At 39.5% G+C, this 23,987-nt stretch overlaps 1 protein-coding gene across 1 annotated transcript; it reads left to right on the top strand.

The window, feature by feature from the left end:
* The first annotated feature begins 14,370 nt into the window (after window positions 1-14,370).
* mmd (monocyte to macrophage differentiation-associated) lies at window positions 14,371-21,726 on the top strand. Its single transcript, XM_008280458.1, has 7 exons — window positions 14,371-14,820; window positions 15,769-15,850; window positions 16,018-16,178; window positions 17,276-17,350; window positions 17,456-17,557; window positions 19,293-19,362; window positions 19,935-21,726. The coding sequence occupies exons 1-7, from the start codon at window positions 14,795-14,797 to the stop codon at window positions 20,136-20,138; spliced, it is 720 nt and encodes a 239-aa protein (XP_008278680.1). The 5' UTR covers window positions 14,371-14,794; the 3' UTR covers window positions 20,139-21,726.
* The last annotated feature ends 2,261 nt before the right edge of the window (window positions 21,727-23,987 follow it).

The following is a 23,987-nucleotide window of genomic DNA, read 5'->3' as shown; positions in this document are numbered from 1 at the left end:
CAAGAAAACTGCAACTCGGGAAAAGATTTGTTTTCCAGCAAGACAATGACCCGAAGCATACAGCCAAAGCTACACAGAAGACATCAAGATGAATGTTGGGAAGAGGCCAAGTCAGAGCACAGACCTCAATTCAACTAAGAATTTGTGGCTAGACTTGGAAAGGGTTGTTCAGTCACCATCTCTGTGAAACCTCACATAACAGAAATTATGTTACGTCTCAGCTACCGTGTCTAATGTAGACAACAAAAAGTCACCACATTCGAAATATCAAGTGAACAGTAAAGCCACAGCCAGGATCTTAGACATGCTGTTCATGAGCCACATTCACCCTTCCTTACCTAGCAAAAACATTTTTATGAATAAAACCCCACCAGTTTCCTTTAATTTCTCATTTGTTTTGTTGGTTTAAAGTTTTAAATGGTACAGTCATTAAATCGTGGAATTTACCTTTAAAATAACACTGAATTTCCTCTGCGTGAAAGCTTTTACATTAGTGTCAGGGAAAAGCTTTCTGACCTCAAAGTGTATTAAAATTACTCATCTGTTTGACTATATTTATTTTTCACTGTGAAGAGTTTAATCTTCGTAAGACAGACGGATAAAATATTGTACAATCATTCTTAGGCCGAGGATAATGCTCGCTCTGTCCCAGTTAATCTTTTTGGTAGGATCCTTGGCATAGGGAAAAATAATCAGTGTTTCCTCTAAATATTGCTGTAAATCTTTTCCAATTGCATGCAATCTGAGAGCCCTATCCACCACTGAAAAACTGTTCCTGGGAGCCAAGCAATACATCTGTGTAGATTTTATCCCGTGTAAATTCCATATGTCCTGCATTTTAATCTGTAACAAAGTCAAGCAGTGATATGGCATGTGCATCATAGATATAATGTCAATTAAATATTTCCAGATAGGGATCAAAGGACCACAGGGCACCTCCAGAATTAGCTTCAGGGCAAAGATAAAGAATTACAGCACATTGTCCATCATCTCTGTGACATCCCTGCAGCGTGATATATCAAATGCAGCCTCTTAAAAAGTAGTCATAAAGAATATTTATGAGCCTTTTATCATCTGTGAGGCAGAATTATGTCTCCTGTAGGTCTCAGTTTTTGACTCGAATGATAGAAACTGTCCAACAGTTAAATCGGATTGATACAGTATGAAGACGTTTTTACATTTCTTGATTGTTTGTGAACATAATGACATGAAAATATGAAAATATTTAGTGGTGTGAAAATGATGCAACATGTTCCTCCATGATGCCAGAATGCACGGTGACTTTTTCCAGATGCTAACTTCTGGACCAGAATCAGACAGAGGTCATGGTTTTTCACAGATAGATGACCCTTCAGTGTTGTGTTTTAGCTGGACACCCCCCACACACACCAGTTTCCATGCTGAGGAGCTGAATAGAGGGCAGGCAGCATCGGGGGTCAAGTCTTTCACCTCTGGCATCAGCTTCCTGAACATATAGAGGGATTACAGGCCTCAACGTCGAGAGAGGAGTGAGGTCATGTTGTACTCTGCAGATGTAATGTGCACATCTGCTGCTCACCCTCACTGTTACACCAGGAGGCAGGAAACATCATGACTGATGGAGTTTGTTCTGCAGGAGAGCTGGAGCAGATTAGTGGTTGATTTCATGCTCCCCCTGTTTGTAATATGAATGCTTTTTGGGGGGGGGGTTTGGTCAGGGGAAAGTCCAGAGCAGTTCTGTTGTCTATTTCATCTGTTAAAATCTTACAAATAAATTTACAATATGTTTAATCTGAAGCAATTTTACATTTGGAGAGAAACAAGTCTTTAAAAGAAACTCAAAGGGATCTGATTGAGAATTTTAATGTGTAATCAAAATTCCAAACTCTCCAAAGATAGCAAGTAAAGGAATATTTTAGCCATCAAACATTAAAGGGAAGTAAGGATATGACTTTGTAAAAGGGAAAGTGTAGATTTAAATGTGCTTCTCACAATATGCGCAATAAGCCACAGTATACAGCTGCAGCTTGGATGGTAGAACAGCTGTCCACTAATCACAGGGTCGGCGGTTTGACCCCCAGCCCTTCCACATCCAAAGTATCCTCAGGCAAGACACTGAACTGAAAGTTCTCAGCTGGGCGGGTACCTTGTATGGTATGTCCGTCTCTACTGGTGTATGAATGAGAAAACATTTTAAAGGTACAAGACACTATTTAAGTGCAAATCATTTTACCATTTATACAGATTTTTACCGTTTGTATACTATGCATGACTGCAAAGCACATAAAGAATGATAATTCTAATCACATCTTTTAAAAAAAATAAAAATAAAAAAATTAACTTGCTTTTCTTTTTTGCTTTTGGATATTTCTATGAATGCATCTGGAGGTTCCACTTCCCGTGCACGTTGTGTTTTGGAATATTAAGAGCGAATTAAAGGTCTTAAATTAAAGTGTTTTAGTAAGATGGTCACCACGTGCCATCAGAAAAGTACATCTATAGCAGTATACTGGAGGGATAAACAACACTCCTCCCAAAAAAAGTATTCTCCATTTGTTGTCATCTAATACGTCCAAATTCTCCCGTTTGTGTTCAGTTGTGTTGAGATCTGATGACTGCGAAGGCCGGAGCAGAACCATTCAGTCACCCCTTGTGTCCTATAGATGGACACGTTGTCATAGTGGAGATGAAACCTTTCCCATCAGGACAGAAATGTTTCATCATTGTAGGATGTGTATTGATTTGCCTTGACTCCTCCCTCTAAGGGGACAAGTGGACTCAAAGCATACCAATAAAATGTCCCAACAAAATCACTGAAGAAAGGAGACTGTTGGACCAACTTCAGTTAACTTGTTGCATTCAATTGAATTACATTTTAGATTAACAAGTTATTTTAATGCCACTGGTTTAAGTTAGATGTACTTAAATCATTTAATTTCTCTCAAATGAACAGTTTACATTGCTGCAACTTCATTTTAGGAAATGCAACTTGAAATATTCTATTTTGCTACCTTAAGTGTTTGCTTCACCCTAATGTACAATGTAAAAATATTTTTGCAACAAGACTTAACCTTTTTCTTACTCTGTAGTCCTACTTAGAGGAAACAGCAGTTAAGTTAAAGCAGAAAAATGAGACGAAATGTGGACGCACAATGCTAAAGTGATAATAAATCACATTTTTTTGCACTTATAATTAAAATACCATTTTAAAGGTATAAAATGTTTTTTTCAGTTTGAAAAGTAAACTGCCATCACCAAAGCATCATTCATAGTCATACTTTATTTCCACAACAGCTCAGATACACTTTTTCTTTTTTTTTTTACAGTGTTCTGGATTCTCTCACTGCAGAGGTCAAAGGTTCAGGTTTTTCTTTTTGCATCTGTATTTTTTTATGGACACAAAATAATCTCTGTGTTGCTTTGAACTGGGACATGGCCTTGATTTTGCATTGCGTGAACAGAAAACGTATTCGTAATAGAATTGCATTTATTTTTCATGTCATAATGTGAGGATGAGTCCCTCTCTCTTTGTCTGGGTCAAAGTTCAGCCTCCAGCTCTTCTCCTGCTGATGCTGCTTCCACCTCTAACGCTGCTAACTGCTGCCCTCTACTGTCCACCACCCTCTTAATAATCTGTATTAACTGTACCACAACAACAGGTACAAATAATTTCCTAAAACAAATGCAGCTAAAATTTAGCACAAAGTATGTTCACGTATGGTACCTGCACACTTGGCGTGTATTGTCATGCATCGACAGAGATTATAAACCCATGGAGTTTGCTCTCCACCGCGATAATCCCGTCTCTGATTCCCTGGTAGCCTGCAACAAGTAGTCTGACACACAGAGGACAAAGGCTGCTGTAATCTGTTTGGATTGCATGCTCAACAAAATCACACAAGACCTCAAATTTTAGGAAGAAATCTTTTTCTTCCCCCTCTCCGTGGGGTTCTTTAAGTCTTCTGGTAGCATGTAAGCATTTTCTGAGTGGCTTTTTAGTGGCGCTCTCCAGCCTCTATTTAGCCAGATGGCTTCCTCCGTCAATCCCCACTCACAATCAAGATTAAGATTACACCACACACACACACACACACACACACACACACAAACATGCACACAAACATGCACTCAGATACGTCACATACACAATAATTAAATGTTCACTTGCTACCAGATGATGATATAACACAGAATCTGCCACAGTTGCAGAGTTACAACTGAGGCTTAAGTTATTAAAGTCGGCCATTGATCGCTGAAATTCCAGGTTGGAGGAGTGGTGTGGATTAAAGTATTTTTACCACAGAGCCACATTTCCATGGCGCTCATCTGAAACGGAGAGGTGGGAGACGGAGGCGAGGCGGAGAGGATGGAGGGAGGGTGGAGGGGAGGACGGTAGAGAGGACAGATTGAAGGGGATAGAGACAGAAAGCCTTGCTGTCACCAGGCTTGTTTACTGTGTAGCAGCCGTCGATACCTTCTATACCCTTTCCTTCCCCCTGAGGTGCTGGTTCTGCGAGGCCTCTGGGCCGCCCAGCATGAGGCGGACACCATGGGCTTTCTGGAAAACTACCAGGAGATTGACCCCGTCACTTTGAACCTTTGCATCCTCATCGCGAGCTACGTTATCTTGCTCTTGGTCTTCCTGATATCCTGTATCATGTACGACTGCCGGGGCAAAGATCCCACCAAAGAGTACGCCCCGGATCCACAGCCACCCACTCAGTCTCCCATCAGGCTGGTGGTGATGCAGAGCTCTCCGGCTCCGGTGGGACGGTGGGACACGGCCAACATGATCACCACCTACCACGAGCCATCGCACTCGGACTTCAGGGAGAAGAAGAGTACGATGGTTTGAATGCGACTCGGAGGACTTGTACAGTATACCTGACTCTTTATTTTTGTACATACCTTTCTTTTTACATTTTGTTGTGTTTTGCCTGGACAATGCTACGATTCAACCTACACAGGACCCGACTTGGACGGTAAGAAAGAGTGACGTGTTGATGTCCTTAAGTACGGTGTGTATGCATGTGAAATCCGTCTTTATCTCAGGGATCCCAGGCCAAAGCCTGCAGTCTGCTCTGGAAAGGAAATGTCAGAGCTGATAAAGCACAAGGAATAAAGAGGGCATTTCTGTTGTGTTGTGTTTAAAGAGTGGAAGAGAGAGTGTTGTAAAGAAGAAACTAAGTTAGTACACTCACTTATGAAGGGCATGTTCAAACAAGACGAAGACAAAGAGAAATATTCATTGCACCTTGATGTTGTTGGACTTTGTCCTTCTTTTCCAACATGATAAAACTACTATCTCCACTTTATAGAAATCAAAGGTGCATTGCTCATTCCTGGCTGCCATTCAAGGATTAGTGTTCAACATTCGGTTAAGTCTGGAAGAACCCTAACCGTTTACATAACTCGAGGAAGTGCGATGTGCATTGATGTGAGGCAGACAGAAAGGTAAAAGTGTTCTTAACAAGGTCGTGACCTGCCATGTCTAGATTCTGAGAAGTGTGTCTTTAATCAGCGCCATCTGCACAACAACAGGATGCAACGTTTAATCGATTCAAAGCTCCACAGACTAAAACTTTACCTGCTGGTTTGCTTAAACATTTCTATAGCGACATAAAGAAGGGTTTGTGCTTATTTGTACCGTATCGCTCATATCATCCAGACAAAGATACGGTGCTTTGAGTCTATAGAAACAAGCAGACTGGGTTTTGTGCAAACAAGAATGAAGCACATGATATCTCTGTTTAATAAGTAAACTGAGCACAGTTGATATAAAGCCACAGTGTTGTCAAAGTGCACGGCTGTTTTTCCACCTTATGATGAATGAACTGACCATTAGCTCTTGATAAGAAGTTGTTATGACTGATTTTCTAATTCTTTGAATAGCTTCTGCCGCTACTTAACTTCGATTATATTTGGCTTCCCTTCCGGCTCCGTTCAAACACTTTCACAGGTCATTCGTTGTGTTCATCTTGCGTGCTGCATCATGCTGTAATCTGTGGCGAGTCAGACTGATTAGCTGACCTGTCAGAACAATGAGAGGGTCTGAAATCAAAGGAGGGACTTTTCCTTAGAAACAGATTTACAGACTTAGTATTCAGTGTGCCAACTGTGCCAAGGCTTTCAGTGGAGTTCACTTTGTTCACTTTCCATGTCTGGCAAAGACTTTTTTATGAAGCACTTGATTTATGTTTTATTTATCATTATTCGTAATATTAATAATGAGAATAAGAAAACAGATGGGAAGCAGCAGCTGTGAAGGATTAGATTTGTTGTTTTGTTTTATGGGGTTTGGCATCAAGAAAGTTTGGGTAAAAACTTGCAGAAAAATTATGACTTTTATGAGTGAAGCCAAATGACTGCTGAGTCAAGAAAGTTTGAGAAAGAGAAAAAAGTTTTTCTTTTCTGATGTTTGAGTCAAAGTGAATGAAGTTAATAATCTCAGGCTGGCATGTGTAATGGTATCAGTGGAACAGCGTGCATATTGGTATTTTTTTATTAAAGTGAATTAGTGATGGGTTGCACTCATGCATAAATCTGAATAATAACTTTACACATGATGATGAAAAGATAGAAGACTAGAAATGCCCAAAAAAAATACTGGACATTTTTGGGCCAATACTGATTTTAAGGAGTAAGAAATTCTGATATCGATATATTGGCTGATATTGTTCTCTATAGGTTAGTGTTATGTTGATAAGGGAACATAATTGTAGTTTTGCAAACAATAGATTTCATCTTGGCGTCTATTAAAAAACATATAAGTTGACACCAATATGTCTGTGCCAAGCCAATATCTGCCAATAATGCAGGCCAACCAGTACATTGGTCAGGCTTGAAAAAAAAAAAACACACTGTCAATATTTTAGAGACCCTTCAAAACTTCACAAACTGCCTTTTCTGGGAAACATATCTTATTAAGAAGGGCCAAGCTCCCTTTCTAGTTGGTACCATGGTTATGATGAGAACTTTGCTGAGTGAAATCCTAATCTCTACTCAACAACACGATGGAAATGAGTCATCAATCAGCCACTTGGAAAAGGCCACCATTTGGAGCTTAGTTTAGCAGACAAACATTTCCTGGAGACAGAAACAATCCAGCAGTGTAACGGACAGTTTTATCCACCTATGACACTAAATCACAAGCAGTCTGATTCAGCTCGTAGTTAGCCTAGCATACCAGCACAATTAAAGTGATTCTAATCGGTAAATAATATTCATTTCAACATTCCCAATAAGAGAGAAATTAATTTCTTTCGTGCCCACTGAGGATTACCTGCAACACTGATGCTTTTAGCCTCGACAGCAAATTTGCCTCCCAGAAACAACTGTGTAAATAATGCTATAATCTATCCATCTGCATCAGTACATAAGGATAAGAAACAGACAACTGATAGTGCATAGAGATTAGCACGCTAGCAGCCCTGTTCCATGAATATTCAACACTATGATTAGAGCTTCCAGTCTGAGCTGCCAAACACTCAGCAGAAATAGATCGGAGAAACTCGTTACAGTCAACATGCACTAGAATCTGGATGGGGTTCAGTGTAATCCTTCAGAGAAATGTGGAATGAATGGATCTCAAACATAAAATAGGCACATGGTAATCTTTGTAAAGTTTGGAAAGATTAGCAAAAAAAGATGGTAAATACATTATGTAATCCTTTCAGTTTACATCTTATTTTAAATGGCTCAAATGGCATTAGGTTTACATGCATCTGATTTATGCAATAAGTAAATGCTACGGCTGCTTCTTGATTCAGGGTTTTAAATCTCATATAGTTTCTATTATTCCAGTGGATGACAAATAGTTACTGTAATTATCATCAGCAAGAGGAATTATTATATTTGGATTATTACAACACGTGGAGAAACTCCAAAAAAAGTAAGACAGGAGTCGTCAAAGTTTTGTTTTCCAAAGGCAGTGTACAGTGATTCCACTGTACAAGTACAGTAACATTACAAAATGAATATTTATCATAATTTGAATAATTATGAATATCAGCACTGTCATCACGCTCAATTTAAAAGTTTTGCCTTGTAACAAAAGAAACACAGGCAGTTTCATCAAAAAACACAACACAATAAAGTTGTATTGAAACAGTAATGGGCATACTGATGTAAGTGAAGAAAAACTAGCGCTCGCTCAGGATCTTTTGTATATTCAAAACATGTCTCAGACGCTGAGGTGTGTAAAGTGAGGACAGGAAGGCCGCCATGCTCGGATGCTCACAGTAATCCTCAGCCAGAAGCAGCGGCATGCTTTCCACTACGGGGGCTCAGCTTGTTAGCTACAAGATTAATTAAGTTGGGTACGCTAAAACACTGCAGTAGTGATGCCCCTGACTTGCATACTGTGGTTAGTTTGGTATTCATTTTATTCAGCTGGAACTTTCGTGTAGCGCATGCATCCAAGATTGACTTATTCTTAGTTAAATCCAACAGTTATATTTGAGAAACATACTTTTTACAATTCTGTCAGATGAAAATGTTGCTCAATGATGCACAAGATATTAATTTTGACATTTTTTTAAAAAGAAAACTTTGCAAAAAAAATGCATTTTCTGAACCCAGCGGTAAATTTAATGTCACCCTTCAAGTATTAAGCTATATTCATACTTAGGATGACTTTTGTGCAGTTTTTATAGTTTGTCTCCACTTCAACACAGATTTCTTTGCCCTCCTTGTTGTAAATTACTTATAGAACCTTCATTCCAGCATGAAACAGTAAACCACTTACAAAGCTGTTTAACTCCACGGTCACGTGTCACCATAAAGCCTCTTTTATTCTAAGGGCACACCAACCTATAGGTCCTATAAGACAAGCAGAAGTTGTTCTACCAAAAGGCATACGTTTGCTCTGGTTATCCATTAATCCTGTTTATCCGCAGTTTGTTCTTGGAGCAAAGTGCTGCTTTCAGTCTGTGATCTCAGAATAAAATGATTAAATGACTATCTTGGAGTTGAGAAGCTGTGAGATAGAGACGGGGACACTGAAACCGGGTCACAAGGTGCACTGCAACACTTATAAGCATGCCTGACCTCTGCGACCTGAGTAATCGGGAAGATTAGATAGATTAGATTCGATTCAAAGATTGAAGTTGCTAAAACTGTAGACCCAGCAACCTATATGTTCCTATATGACAATATGATGGAAACGTTAAATGATCAAAAAAAAAAAGGTTTTTCTGTGGCTGCAGGCATGTGTTTGATATTAATTTGTTTGATTCTTAAGAAAGAAAAGAGCACCTCATTTAGCAGAAACACTTGAAATCACTTGAACTACTGAACTTAAACTCTAAATACATGAATTAAAAAATGCACTTTAACAGAAGAATATAAAAATGACTAGCTCAGTCCAGAAAAGCTGCATTTGTATCCAGACAGGCCTAGTGCTTTTCAGTATTCATTTTTCTGTTGTTTTTTTTTTTTTCTGTTGATGTAAAATTCAACATTTCCCATGCTTTATCTCCCAACTGCATTCTGCTACCACTGGTCAGTTGCTTTTTTGTATGTAGCTGCAGCTGATTCATTTGAGACCCTCAGATCAAGAACTGAAGGTTGACTTATGGGGCTTTACTCATAACAAACTTATGCCTTAAAAACAGCTTGAACAGGCAGCTAAATTCAAATAATACCACGCCATGCGCCACCAACCGGCAGAAAACAAAAGGCTGGACTGCTACTGGAGCTGAGCAGCACTGCCAGGTTCAAAGAAGCAGTTGGAAGGTGGCTGGTGTTTATGCACTGTGGCCTGCTGAGGGAGCGAGGAACAGGTGTGGAGGGATTGGAGGTGATTAGAAAAGCAGGGATGTGGACTAAGAGGAACTGGTGGAATGGATGCAGAAGACAAGGTCCAATAAGGTCCATGAAAAATACCAGACGCTGAAGTCTACATAGAATGGATAGAAGAGATGACCGAGATTCCCTTATTTATGACTGGCAAGCATTTCAGATCAAATCAAATCAAGTTTATTGACATTTTGCTGTACATACACAGTAGTACAGGCAAAATGAGAGAGCGTTTCTTCAGGATCATTTAATTGGTAAGTTTTGCGGAATGAACGTCTGGGATAAGACACTAAACGTTCACTCTCGCTGTCTCCTGAAGGGGCTGCTGTGTCAACGCGCACCGCCATCACACTGAACATGGCGAACCTCTTCAGGTCCTGGTAGGTCTTCAGGGACACAAAGACACACACGATGGTGTGACAATGGTGAAGCCGCAGATGCTGCCCAGAGCTAGCTGTCTGTCTGTCCGCCCGGAAAAATGCCGTCCCCTCCAGCTGTATGTCCGTCTGGGATGTTGTCATGGAGCCATGTTTCTGTCAAAGCAAACACACAGCAGTCTTTCCACTCTCCACAGGCTTCTCCCAGCAAACATAGCTCGTCCAGTTTGTTGTAGAGGGCGCAGACATTGGAGAGTAGGAGGACAGTCCTGCTGGTCTGGAGGGGTTAGCCTATTTCCTAGCATGGATCCCGACTCTCCTCCCCCTCTTTGTTTATGTCCACACCGTTTGTGCTTCCTTCTCTCTCGGGTAACTGCCAGCGTAGTCTCCGATCAGACTCCGTGTTTGTGCAGTCGGTCCACATCACAACCAATCACTGCAATTCCAGCACTGTTCACTGTCCTGATGCCCAGCAAAGTGTCCCGGCCACAAGTTTTGTGGAATGAACGTCTGGGATAGACAAGACACTCAAAACGTTCACTTTCATTGTCTCCTGATGGGGCCGCTGCGTCTATGCGTGCCGCCATCACCATGGCAACATTTACGTCATTAGGCAACTCGCATTAGTCGCGTGAAGGTTTAAAACTACAGTACATGGTCAATATAATGTGACAGACTTTGGCAGGCTGACTTTGACATATCGGTAAACCATTTAAACTCAGTATGTACAGATACACAACTTAACATAATTTAATTGCTGTTTAATAGCCATGTATGATATATGTAAACACCATTTATAGGAGATAGAGTTGTCCAAGCCCCCAGTCTGGATCATCTAATTTTACTAAAATAAATACTAGGTGCTCTTTTACAAATCTAAAGAGCTGCTTGTCAACACTTTCCCCAATTCTGAAGGTTAGAACCATCATAGACTCTTCTAACCATCTGTATTTAAAAAAAGAAAGAAAGAAAAAAAGCTTTCTGATTAAATTAGTAGTTGAGGCTGTGCATGAGAAGAGTCTAATCAGGTAAAACAAGTGAAAACATCTGTGTTGGAGGTTCATGGATGTATAATGAGCTGTAATCTGTGCCTTTTTTTTGAACCCCTCAGAAAACCATCATCTCAGTCTGCAGTTCCTTTCAGCTTCACTGAGCTTTATATGAGGTTAGTTTAGCTACCTGCTCTAAATCGTTACTGTTTTTGGTTTGGTTTGGTTCATTCTCACCTGTCTCACACAGGGTTTGTCAACCAACAGAGAACCAATCTGGTTCTTGACAATGTTCCTGGCATTTCTACCATAAATAGGAAGAACTTTGAAAAGCTACTTGTATGTAAAACCTGCTAAAAGTTGACTTGATTATGGAGCTGATACTGCCAACAAGGACAGAGTTGGTTCTCTGCTTTTGTACCAAACAGCTGTTTTCAGAAAAAAAAACAAAAAAACCCCTAAACAATAAAATGCCAACACCAAAGAGCAGAGACACATTTAGAGACTAGTATAGTGGAGCGATTATCAAGTGAAGAGCCACATATTTCTGTTAGGAGTTGGTGGAGACCAAAAACAGAGCTAAAAGAGTGAATGCTGGATTATTGTTGGGCTGGACTATCAGGTCATCAAAAACAGGACTCCAAATATCTGGTAATGTTGCTTCCTCACAGCTAGATGTGTAAAAGAAAGAAATGTAGTTATTGGCGTTTGGGTATTTTGTTGAAATTAGGAAATAATACAAATTTGCATGATGTCACAGAAGGTAGAGCAGCATTTAGGGAGTAGATGGTAAGACATTTCCTTCTTGGAGCCAGTGATGTGCTGCTTTAAATCCAATGACTACTCTCAAACATACAACACGTAAAGTGACAGGTGTGGGTGTAAACTGATACAGCTGCTCCTGTGATGTGAGCGTGCGGGTTAAATACCTGGGAAACTCCATCCACCACCCAACTGAAAGGACAGTCGGTGTGAGTCAGACACAGACTCGGATTGTTTACGAGCAGGACGGGGAGTCATCCTTAGCTGCTGTGACGTGCTGCCAACCTGCTGCTCTCAGGTGTGTGTCACATCAGAGGTGTTAGCGAAACAGTATGGGGAAACAGCAGACTGAAGCCAGAAACAAGGAGTCACTGTGCCCCTGACATATGGCCTCTGGCATTGTCCCGTTGTCTGTGCTAATGTCCTTCTTTTAACACAGACAATGAGCTCTTTCTCTTTTTCTGGATCAATCCCATTCTCTGCTCTTGCTGGTACAGTAGGTGCCACCACAAAGGCCCAGATACCTTCATTTAACAGGCCAGTATAGCCTTTCTAATGTACAGTAAACTCAACTCCTCTGTGTCTGCTGAAAAATGTTCAACTGCTGAAAGAAGCGAACATTTGTTCACAGAAAACAGTTTTTCTAATAGGGAATATAGAGCGTGAACTTCATTAAGCCTGAGGATTGGTCTTTGGTCTTACATAAACACTGTTATATCTAAGAGGCACTGATCAAGTTGCGGTGCTATTATGTAACTGGGCTGTTGCAGCGTGACACTGTGTGCGTGTGCGGTTCACTGTCTGTCTGTGGCGCTTTGTCTGCTGCAGCATCACACTCAGATTGTTGTCCAACACCAGCTGTACCACAAGAATTATCCCCATCATCTCCTTTGTGTGTGAAATGAAACTTGCAGGAGGCCATCTCTGGTGTTGCGCTGTGCGTCTGATAAGCTGGAGCTGAGTTAAAGCATCACATACCAACACTTCATGGTGATTGCATGCTGTTGACACAATCAGTGTGGTCTGTGTTGCATCTCCCATCGGAACTTCTTACATAACGTGTTTGACAAAAACATGTTTTGTTTAGCAGAACGCACAGCAGGCTGCTGTATGTACACAAACTGACAAAACATAGCAAAAAGAATCAGAATTTCAGTGATCGCAAACCGTCTGATTCAAATTTAAGCTTTTAGCCACAATTTTGCAAATAGTCAGTAACGACATATAAACAAATTAAACGTTCTGTTTTTTCAGTGCTTTATAGATTAGTTAATAGTCTATTATTCTTGGTGACCATGTTTAAAAATCATTTTTTCCATCTTTCACAAAGGCTCATGAATGACTAACTTTAATAAGACATTTGTTTGCAGCTACAAATGTTAAGAAAGTCATGAAGGGTCATACATTTCTTGATTTCTCAGAATCCTTTAATTTTTCATGTCAAAATGCTATTAACATGCTGTACAGATCTTCTTTTGGAGGTCACAGGTCAAACAATTCCTCGGGCAGCCTCCCTAATGAACTAAAGGGCTAAAATAAATTATGAAGGAGGGTGAACACCAGACAGAGATGTTTTCAAAAACAACAAACCCCACAATGTCCTTATTAATGCCTGATCTATTAAGATTAGCATAGGTGTAGATTTTTGTTTTGACACTTTGAAAATATCTTCCTGAAACACACAAGACCCGTTGAAGTCTAAGGGTTTGTAAATGAATCAAAATGACATGAAAATGTTTCATGTTTAAGGAGATTACCAAAGAAACAAAGGAAGACACAGGAGTAAATCGGGCCTATATGTGTGTTGAATCAGCAGGTGTAACATTAAATAAGAAAATCTGATTGACAGGAGAATGAATATTTGAAAGCATTTTATTAATTCTGCATTATATTCTTTATTTTCTATATTTAGTGTTTTCCTTGTCATATATAAAGTAATGTTCAGCATATATTGATGAACATTAAAAAAAGGCCTCCAAATGTTTAAATGAAATCTAATCATTAATCAAAACATCTGTAAGAACACTGTAATTTATTTACCTTTTGATTTGTTATATATTATTGCTTTTGTCTTCTCACCTTGTCACATTTTGCAAAGTAATACATATGACATAACTTTAAATAAGCACAAAGCATGCTAATCCAATCACTGGCACAACATTACAGCACATAGAAATCACAACTAATGCACAAAAAGAGAAAAAAGTTATTTAAAAAAGTAAAAGAAGTGTTTCAAGTTTTTATTTGCATGTTTATTAGTTTGTTTCCTATTAGCTCCAACAATCTCAGTCTTTATTATTTACAAACCCAGAGTGTGACTGTCACCCGCTTCTAAGAGACACCGCCCACCTAACAACTGATTGGCCGGCATGCCGGTGGAGTCGCCGCTCATTGGCTGTCGCCGCTGCCACTCAACATCTCACCACTGGTTGGGCTGTTGGGCTCCAAAAGAAATCATATTTGTTGTTGAGCGGATCATCGGGGAAGCTGCTTGTCATTGACCGGCGGGGTTGCTTGCTTGCGGGGGTCTTTTCGGTTCGTCCTGGCTGCCGCTGAGTGCTTATGGATATTAGTAGCTTAAAGACGAGGCAGTGAGTCAGTATTCGTTACAGAATGGTATTAAGAAAAAGACTAAAATGGTGCCTTTGTAGTGGGAGTATTAATGTTGCCGGTGCCTTGTAGCTGTAGTGAAAGTTAGCTTATGAGTAGCAGAACGTTAGCCGAGTAGCTAATGCTAGGCCTTCCGTTTTCTTTTGGCTTGTCAGGACACTTTATTGTTTTCTTCCTATCTTTGTAAAGCAGGGCTTTGCAGCTTCTTTGTTTGCTGTCGTTTGCCGATTTTATTTTTTGTATTAATTTGCTCCCTGTGGTAAAAAAAAAGGCACTGAAATGAAGAGAGTGAACAGCTTTCAGAGGTAGGTAAAATGTAAATGGAAAAATTGTGTTTTTCTTTCTTTCTTTTTTTTTTATCGTGCAAAGATTTAAGACGTAAGTGGGTCATTTTAATGTCCCTCATGATATCGGATAGTATCTTAAAGCAATCAGTGGTTGTTAGTTTCCCATAAACCTGTTTTTTTCTCTGTCAGGTGGAGTAACAGTTGTTGTCTGTAGCTGCACTGTGAGCTAAAGAAACTTCAATGTCAAGCACTTCGTAATTTTGGAATCTGAAAAATTAGTAGTTTATTTAGGGTGTGGCTGATTAATATACAACTCCATGACAAGAAATTACTCACTGTAGTTGTAATAATCATTACAGTTTAAGTTATTCAATAAGAAAAGGGAGACTTAGATGTGAAGATTTGTGATGTTGTCTTATTTCTTTCAATTTTAATATTTAAAACTGTTAATAGACCAAAGCACGAATCAGGAAGCATTAGTTTGGGCTCTGGGATTTTACGACTACCATTATCTAACATTTTACAGACAAAATAAAAGTAAGAAAAACGACATAATGTACTTTCACTCCTAAATCTACCATGTGGTATAAGGATCTCTATTTGTACTATTGCAATGTTTTTGTCATTGTTTGACAATGTAAACCTGTGTAATCTTATCTTTTAAGATTATTCTAAAGATATGAATTATTTGCTCAAATCATAATGTCAACTAGACTGAAATCTGCACGTTACTGTCATTGTGTTTTTGATCTTAATTCAGAATCAGTTTGCAGTTAATTTACTTCAATATGTGACACCGGCTCTCTTTTGTTTCTTCTTTGTTGTGAACATTATAAGCTACTTTGCACCCTTTAGTCAATGTTTTCAGCAGAATGTGAATGGTTTTGCTGGTGAGAATCTACGGGGTGCTGAATCAGCCTGCCATAGTTGTTCATGTTTTGTTTTGTTTATTCCTGTGTGTTTCAGGTTTATGAACAGACGGGCCTCTGCTAACTGCCGCTACCAGCCCACCTGCTATGAGCATGCTGCAAACTGCTACACTCATGCCGTGAGTGTTTTAGAACTGTTTATTTCTTAATGTGGAGGACGTAATCTCTCATGGAGAGACATTTAATCTGCTCCGAGGTTAAAATCAATCCCAGTAACAATATATATATGTAGGTGCTGATCTGCGCGGTGTTTTAATGGTTTTGTGATATCGTCTTCTCTCTGCAGCTCCTCATTGTGCCGGCTATCGTGGGCATGACGTTGCTGCACCGCCTGTCGGACAACCGCTGGGAGAGGATCACAGCCTGGGTGTACGGCATGGGGCTGTGTGCCCTCTTCCTGGTCTCCACTGTGTTTCATATAATCACCTGGAAGAAGAGCCACATGAGGTGAGAAGGACTAAAGTGATGACAAATACCTTGGCAGAGGACAAAGAGAGAAATGCTCCTGTGAAAGCTGCCATAAAACTATATACACACACACAACATCCTTTCACATATATATTCACGAGGCTGCAGACTTGACAAGTTAGATAAAGGTAAAATGGGACAAATTTAAGCAGCTATACCTTTTGTAATATTTAGCGTAAGAGCAGAAGTGTGTAGCATAGCTGGTGTCTAATTTCAGATAGTAAAGTAGAATCAGTATCTCTGTTTCAGATACTGATACTCCACTGCTGACAAGATTTGTTCACTGTGTCTTTTCTGGCTTTCGCCCTGGCATGCCGTTATTTGGTTCACACTTTATGCCAAACCTTTTCTGTTGCTCTTGTACAACAGATAGATTCTGACTATTTGAGGATATAAACGACATATATCAGCTCTACCACTTGCTTCTGGGAAAGTACTCAGCTGCCTGTTTTGTCTGTAGTTGCTGGAGGCACATCTTTTTGGTAACGTCTAACATCTGGGGCTGTGAATTATGTTAGGTGTTCCTACATTTGTACTTTTTCAAAAGACATATTTTCTCAGCATAAAAATGTAAAAAAACAAAAGAAAAACATAAGCAGATATAGAAAGATGATTAAAAATAAGTAAAAGAAAACAATATGAATGACCAGACGTGTTGTACGAGCTCTTTGCTATTGACTTAATTTCCTTTTTATGACAAGTTAAAATATTTCATTTTCTGTGGAAATAATAGCCTAATATGGGTAATAAGTTTGGTGATGATTCCTTTCCTTCCAATTAGTCACTGTGCTGTAATACTATTTTAAAAGCCGAAATCTACTTCTCCTATGTTTTATTACGTAGGTGGTGAGATGCCTCTTAAGCGCTGCTACTGAGCGTGTGTTTGTGGAAGCCTGTTTTGCCTGAGCAGAGTATAATTTCCATTAACTTGCTGCTCTGTGGAAACACAATATCACCTCCTGTGAACCAGACGGGGGATTTTCTTTGTGTGAATATGCAAATAATGTTTCTACTTTGCATCATTGACATCGAGTTCAAAAAGCCATGACCGACTTTTTGTTTCTTGTCTCGCTCAGGTCTGTGGAACACTGCTTTCATATGTGTGACAGAGTGGTTATCTATTTCTTCATTGCTGCCTCCTACACACCTTGGTGAGTGTCACGCAGAGGACAGAATACTCCTGCTGGGACCGGTGTCATAGGTGGAAGCCTAATTTGGATGCTAATGCCATTATATTTTCCCTCCGCTGTCGTCAGGTTGAACCTGCGTGAGCTGGGCCCTCTGGCAGCACACATGCGCTGGTTTGTGTGGCTCATGGCTGCTGCTGGAACCATATATGTCTTCAACTATCATGAAAAGTGAGTTCATGTCCCACTTTGCTCACCAAGTGTTTGTCCATGTATGTGATGCTTTTCAAATTTAAAAACTTACCATTAAATATAAGATGCAACTTTAGTAATCCCAGGGTAGATTGTTATGCCAGAAGAAAATACACAACATTAGAATAAATGCAGTGCCAAAAAGTTTAAAAAAGCAACCGGATATAACAGTGATGCATTACCACAATCGTAAAAAAGTTCAAATAAGTGCAAAGTATTACTGGCAAATATAATATTGCACATGGAGCTGAAATATTACAATCTAGACAAACTGGTGACTGTGCAGCACCCATTTCTAAAATTCCTCATTCGACAATCCAATCAGATGTTTGCTTTTGTAGATGTTTTATTTATTAGCAAATAAAATCACAATAAAATGACTGATTATAGAGAAACTGTCAGAAATTCAGATTCAGGTTGGTTAATTATTGCTTACATTTTATAGATCAAACCAAAAAGCTTTACTCATCTAGAGTAGAAAAACAGTTAGTTGCAGACCTAAAACAAAATAACCAAAGGGGGAAAAGGAAAAAAAAGGAGAGGAAAAACTAAGCAGTAAAGTCCACATTATACAGATGATTACAATCAGCTTTTTCAGCCTCCTTCCAAATGTGTATCATACAGGAACACATACATGTTCTCATGCATACCTTTGTGTCGGGGCTTTGCATTAACTGTTTGACTTGTATTTCTGGTTTGTCACACCAGCATGTGTTCTGCAACAGCATGTAATTAGAATGTAATAAAAAAATACAGTTCACCAGCATGTAATTATGATATCATAAAAATATATTACACCAGCATATAATTAAATGCTAGTGCAAGCTCCAACACAGTAGCAGGTAAATGGATTGTTCCATTTGTCATGCAGTTAGAGACCAAGCTCTGCTTTCAACCACAGTGGTGAGTGCAGTAGCTACCCGTGCCGACCACAGGGACGGATGATCATCACACACTCACATGAATGTGACTGCATGAAATTTTATCTTCACATTCTTTAAATATTCTTGCTTTATGCAGCCATTTTTGAGTTTTGAAACTTGTTGCAAATCTCACAGGTTGTGAGTTTCAGAGACTCAGAAAATACCCAAAGAACTCTACTCGCATCAGTGTTACGAATCAGCTTGGAAATCAGTTCAATCGGTGATTTGACTCTCTTCATCCTTTCTCTGCCGTCTCTGTTAACTGCTTTGTGTTCAACAGATCTGTTTTGATCTCCTGTATTTGTGCAAGTTTCAGGGCAGGTTAGACGAGATGCATCTGTGCTCCGTTTCATTGTCTGTGTTCAGTCACAATAATGGTCTGCTAACACCTGAGCAGGTTTCCACAACATTGGCTTGGCTGCCAGTGTCCTGTTGAATTGCCAAGGTTAAAACTTTTCCTTATTGTTGATCTCTAAATACTTGCATAACAAGTCAAATCAACCAAATATCTGCAAACCTTATCTGTTTGATAAAATAAACTAAGTTGGTTTGCAGAACATATTTGTTAATGACAGTCAGTGTGAAGCTGCAACTGAGGAATTTACCTCCAAATTATTCTCAGAATCACTATTTATATTAGTTTTTCTTTTACTTTTATAGGTCCAACTTTACGAGGGATATTTTGTGAAAGTAGTATAAAGATTTTACTTTCTCCTTGCCTTGCTTGAAATTGTCTTTGAATTTTGGTCACACTGACTTTGTGAACACGCTGTACTTATTTGTCTCCCCAGGTATAAACTTGTTGAGCTGGCCTTCTATTTGACGATGGGATTTTTTCCTGCATCAGTCGTGACGTCAATGGTAACGCTATTTATTCACGCATTCACAGTCACGTTTATTTTATGTCCTGAAACATCCCTTCACAGTGTTACTTCCTCTTCTTGCTGAACACGTCTTCACTGGGTTTTTACAGAGCTCACAGCAACATAAGGATTAGTTTGAAATCAGTTTTAGTCATGAATGTATTGTGGTCCAGATCACGAAATGATGCACGCGTCTGAAATGTGTATTTGCAGCACATTATGGTGCTAAATGTGAAACATATTTAGGATGGCTCTTTGGTAAAGAAAACATACTCTTCATTGTAAACGACATGGTTTGATGTTAACACTGTACTTGTTTGGCATTTTGTTTACATAAAATACAGTTTATTTCCTAAATGTTGTCCAATCACCAGAGTTTATTTTCAACTCATTATCAGACACTCAGTTTCTGCTGTGTAACACTTTTAAAAATGCGCTTTTTTCTGGTTTGCATGCTGGCATTTTGAAGTTACTTTCTTTCTACGTGACCACTCTACGTAATCAGTCAGTAGATTGATGAGCGTCTTTTGTACAAATAAAAGTATTTTCTTGTCTGTTTGTTTTTTGCAGAGCAACACCGAGGGGCTTCACGAGCTGGCCTGTGGAGGACTCATCTACTGCCTCGGTGTGTTCTTTTTCAAGAGCGACGGCGTCATCCCCTTCGCCCACGCCATCTGGCACGTGTTTGTGGCGCTGGCTGCGGCCGTGCACTACTACGCCATCTGGAAATACCTCTACAAGGTTCCCAGCGCCGACACCCTCCTCGACTCGTGACCAAGGCCGGCCGTCGGTCCACCTTTCCCCTCTGAGCAGAGGCTCCTGCACACCGACTCCCTCAACAACTGCCCACTGAAGCTGCAGCGACAGCCATAAAAAGTTTACGAAAATAATGACCATGAATTGTTTACTGTTTTCTAACGTGGAGGGGAACAGATTTTTCAGTGTCCCCCCGATGAACAAAAGCTACTTTCAAAGCTGTTTTGTAACCATAAGAAATCTTTGACCGTGAGGGAGGGAATTTTGACCTTTTACACTTGGTATGAACCTTGGCACATTCGTGAGTATTTGAATGACTATTTGAGAAATTTGATAGCAGTCTTTTGTATCACTTGAAGTGAGTAACATTCCACATTAAGGGTCTTTTGAGTGTCAAAACCCAGAGATTGATCTGGTTCAGGTGATGATTTGAGCAGGGAGGATATCGAATGAGGTGCTAAAAATCACCTCTCAAATGTAGCTTTTATCAAATGAAGATTTTCAGATACTAGTGTTGATATAAATGCTGAATTTCATTTTCTTTTGTTTACCAAAAGAAACCAAAGGTAATACTTTCCAAACACAAGCACCTGTGCAAGAAATTTGCCAAAGTGACATAGCTTAAAATGGCAAAATTTGGTTAAAATCAGGAACTAACTAATCAAAGAACAGGTAGTTTATTAATCTAACCACACATTTGATGCCAACTTTCAAGACTTTGTACCAAAAACGCTGCAGTTTGATACTCTTATCAGGAACTGACACGGACTTGTGCTCTGCTGGTGTAGTTTTATCTCGGTTCGTAACCAAAAGGCTCTTTATGGAAGTCTGTTTTCTCTGTTTCTTTCTTCAATCTTTACACTTTTTGCACTTTTTTTTTTGTCCAGTGCATGCTTCGTTTCTGTAACCAGATTACAGTCCTCAGTTTTCAGAGAACCACGTTTTCTCCTGTAAGCACTCAGCGCCCCCTGCTGGTGGGCAGCTGTAAGGACGACAACATTTCAGATTGTGACAGCGACTTGAGCCAAATGAGAGAATTTCAGGCAAGTTCAGGCAGTGTGACGAGACAGAATTTAATTCCACTGTATTTGTAATGTGAACAGTGTGCTGTAGGGTGTGTGTACGCATGCACGACCTTTGTACTGTAGTCCAGTATTCCATTTCTACTGATCTCTGTTTTTGATTTGCACCTTTAGGACGAACAGTGTTTCCTGTCTGTATTCTGAGGTGGGTCTGATCGGTGGAAAAGCCTCACGTTCATGTTTTTGTCTCATGCTGTCGGTTTTGTAAACCTGCTTCTTCATAAATGATACCTTTCTGTTGCTTTCCTGTCAGCGATGTACGGAGCTGAATGATGCATATTTTTTAATTGTGGCTCTTCTTGAAATGATTTCCTTAACCACTCTGTTTTGTAATGTTTGTACATTTTGTTCTTTTTTTTTTCTGTTGATTACATGATCCTGGCCTTTGCAGGGATAAAAAAAAACAAACAACTGCTTCTCGTCTGTTCCATTGGCTGTTAATGGTGCTGCATAAACATGAATGCTCCTCCATTATACTGAATATCATCTTTCTAATGTGACTATTAAAAAATGATAATACCCCACGTCTGTGCCTCCAGACAAGATTCTCATTCCTAATGAGCTCTCGCAGGTTTCCTGTTAAATACAGGTTGTGCTGACCATCTGTCTGTTTCAATGGGAAATCAAGCTCTCATTAGACCAACAAAAGAAACAAGAATCTTCATTTAAGCACAGTTTCATCCTGGATTTAGAACAAGGCTGGACATGATAGAATTAGGAGACATTCTACAGTTGTGTCATTTTATTCTTTAAAGGTAAAGAAGCCTAAAAAAATGCATACCTGCTACTTATATCAACAACATAGATCTGAATTCTCCATGCCAGTATTTTAATTTGTGCTGCAAATATATTTTGCTTGGTTTTCAAGTGTTGTTCGATACCAGTCAATATTAAGCCTAAATTTTAAAGTATTTTCTCTTTAGAACCAGTTTTTCAAACAAGCAATCAGAAGCTATTACGTCATTATCTCTATATTCAAAAAGTAGATGTAGAAAGAAATTCAGTGACATCTTTTGCTACTCAATCGTTTCCAGACCCCTGTTTGCTGGTTTGTAAACTTCCAAACGCAAATGTTCTGACACTTAAAATATGATAATTTTAGCACAGATACCAATAGAATCCTTTTAAAAAACTAAAGACAACTAATTTAAAGGCATACTTTTCTTCACACAAGGCAGCCCAGCAAAACGTTTGGCTCCACAAAGTTGATCATAATTCTTTTAAATCTGGAAATATCAAAATCTGAGCCAAGCATTCGATGTCATGTTTGAAAATCAGTGCAAGAAACATATCTGTGCCTACATCCAAGAGCTCCAATAGTCAGCTGTAACTACTGTTACGACTGACTCTTAGGCCGCAACAAAGGAGGAAACACACAGGTGGATTCAGCTGTAACATAAGGCTATTTATTGAAACAAAGTAGAATCGTGAGGTGTGATTGTGAGCGTCAGTGGTATGCGAGGGTGTCTGAGTGCAGGGTTTGATGTGTGGTGCATGTTGTCAGCATGAAACAAACAAAAAGAGACAAACACAGGAGCATGGCTGGCTGGGTAAGGGAGAAGAGAGCGACCTGGCACAGCAGGCCGGCTTATATAGTCAGTGAGATTGGCCAGGTGCACCAGGTTAGCAGATTGGAGGCTCCGCCCAGCCAGAAACCTGCAAGATAAGAGTGAGAGAAGACAGAGCCTCTGGGGCCGTAACACTACTACACTTGTCCATGTGTAATTTAACCCTATTCAGGACTTTTGGGGTCTTTTGGACCCCAGGCCATTTGGTTTAGGTGACAGGTAATGTTTTTTAATTTCTGAAGATTTTTTTTAAATATTAAAAAGAGGAACATTTGTCATGCACTTGAAACCAAAAATACATCAACTTATCAGAAAATGTATTTAACAGAGAATAAAAGTCTATAATGAATACCCACAAATATTTTGGGCATATTCTTTCTTGGGGTCCAATGGACCCCGAAAGACCTTCTACGTCTGGCAACATGAAAGTCCTGAATAGGGTTAAACATTCCAAACACATTAATTGTTTTTACTGCAAAGCAACTGCACTTTGCAAATTGAGAACATCTTTAATTCTCCAAAGTTGCCCAATTAATTTAAATAAGTAAATGTGTGATATGTTAATATACAGACATTTAACCAAACATTCAATGCCAAGATCTGGTGCTTGATAATCACTGCTGGACATACGGTGGTGTGTAACAGTTTTAGGACCTCTGTTCCTGTTAATGGAAAAGTAAATAAAAGATGAACTGATTCCCCAAAGGTATACAGATATACCATACAATATAACTTGATTTTTTCCCACCCCTTTTAGTTTCAAAATGACTGAATAGGAAAAAGTCCAGAAGCAAAAGTTTGGACACACACCTTTTGTAGCAGCTAAGAGTCTTTCAGTTCTGTTTGTGCCATTCCATCTAATCTTCCATACTTTAACTTCTCAGTGATTTCTGGGCTCTGTTGAATGCACTGCTCTTTGGAGGTCTTTTTTTTTTCCCAATGATGTTTTGGTTGGTGGACTGTCAAGGCCGTGAGCTTGCGGCTCCAGAGGTAGTCCGTTGTGGATCTTAAAGTGTATTCAGGATCGTTATCTTGTTGTGCAACCAGTCCTCTTTTCATACTCAGTCATTTCAGCGTTTGCCTCCAGAATTTGATGTTTAATTGAATCCATTCTTCTTTCTACCGGTGAAATATTCCCTGTGCTACTGGCTGCAACACAAGGCCAAAGTATGATGGCCGGAGAAGCTTTTCTCCAAACATCTTTTGCTCATTGCAGT

The sequence above is a fragment of the Stegastes partitus genome, unplaced genomic scaffold (assembly GCF_000690725.1).
Source record: "Stegastes partitus isolate 25-593 unplaced genomic scaffold, Stegastes_partitus-1.0.2 Scaffold195, whole genome shotgun sequence".
NCBI classification, from domain to species: domain Eukaryota; kingdom Metazoa; phylum Chordata; class Actinopteri; family Pomacentridae; genus Stegastes; species Stegastes partitus.
Note: the sequence above shows the minus strand (reverse complement) of the source record. Positions and strands in the feature narration are given on the sequence as shown.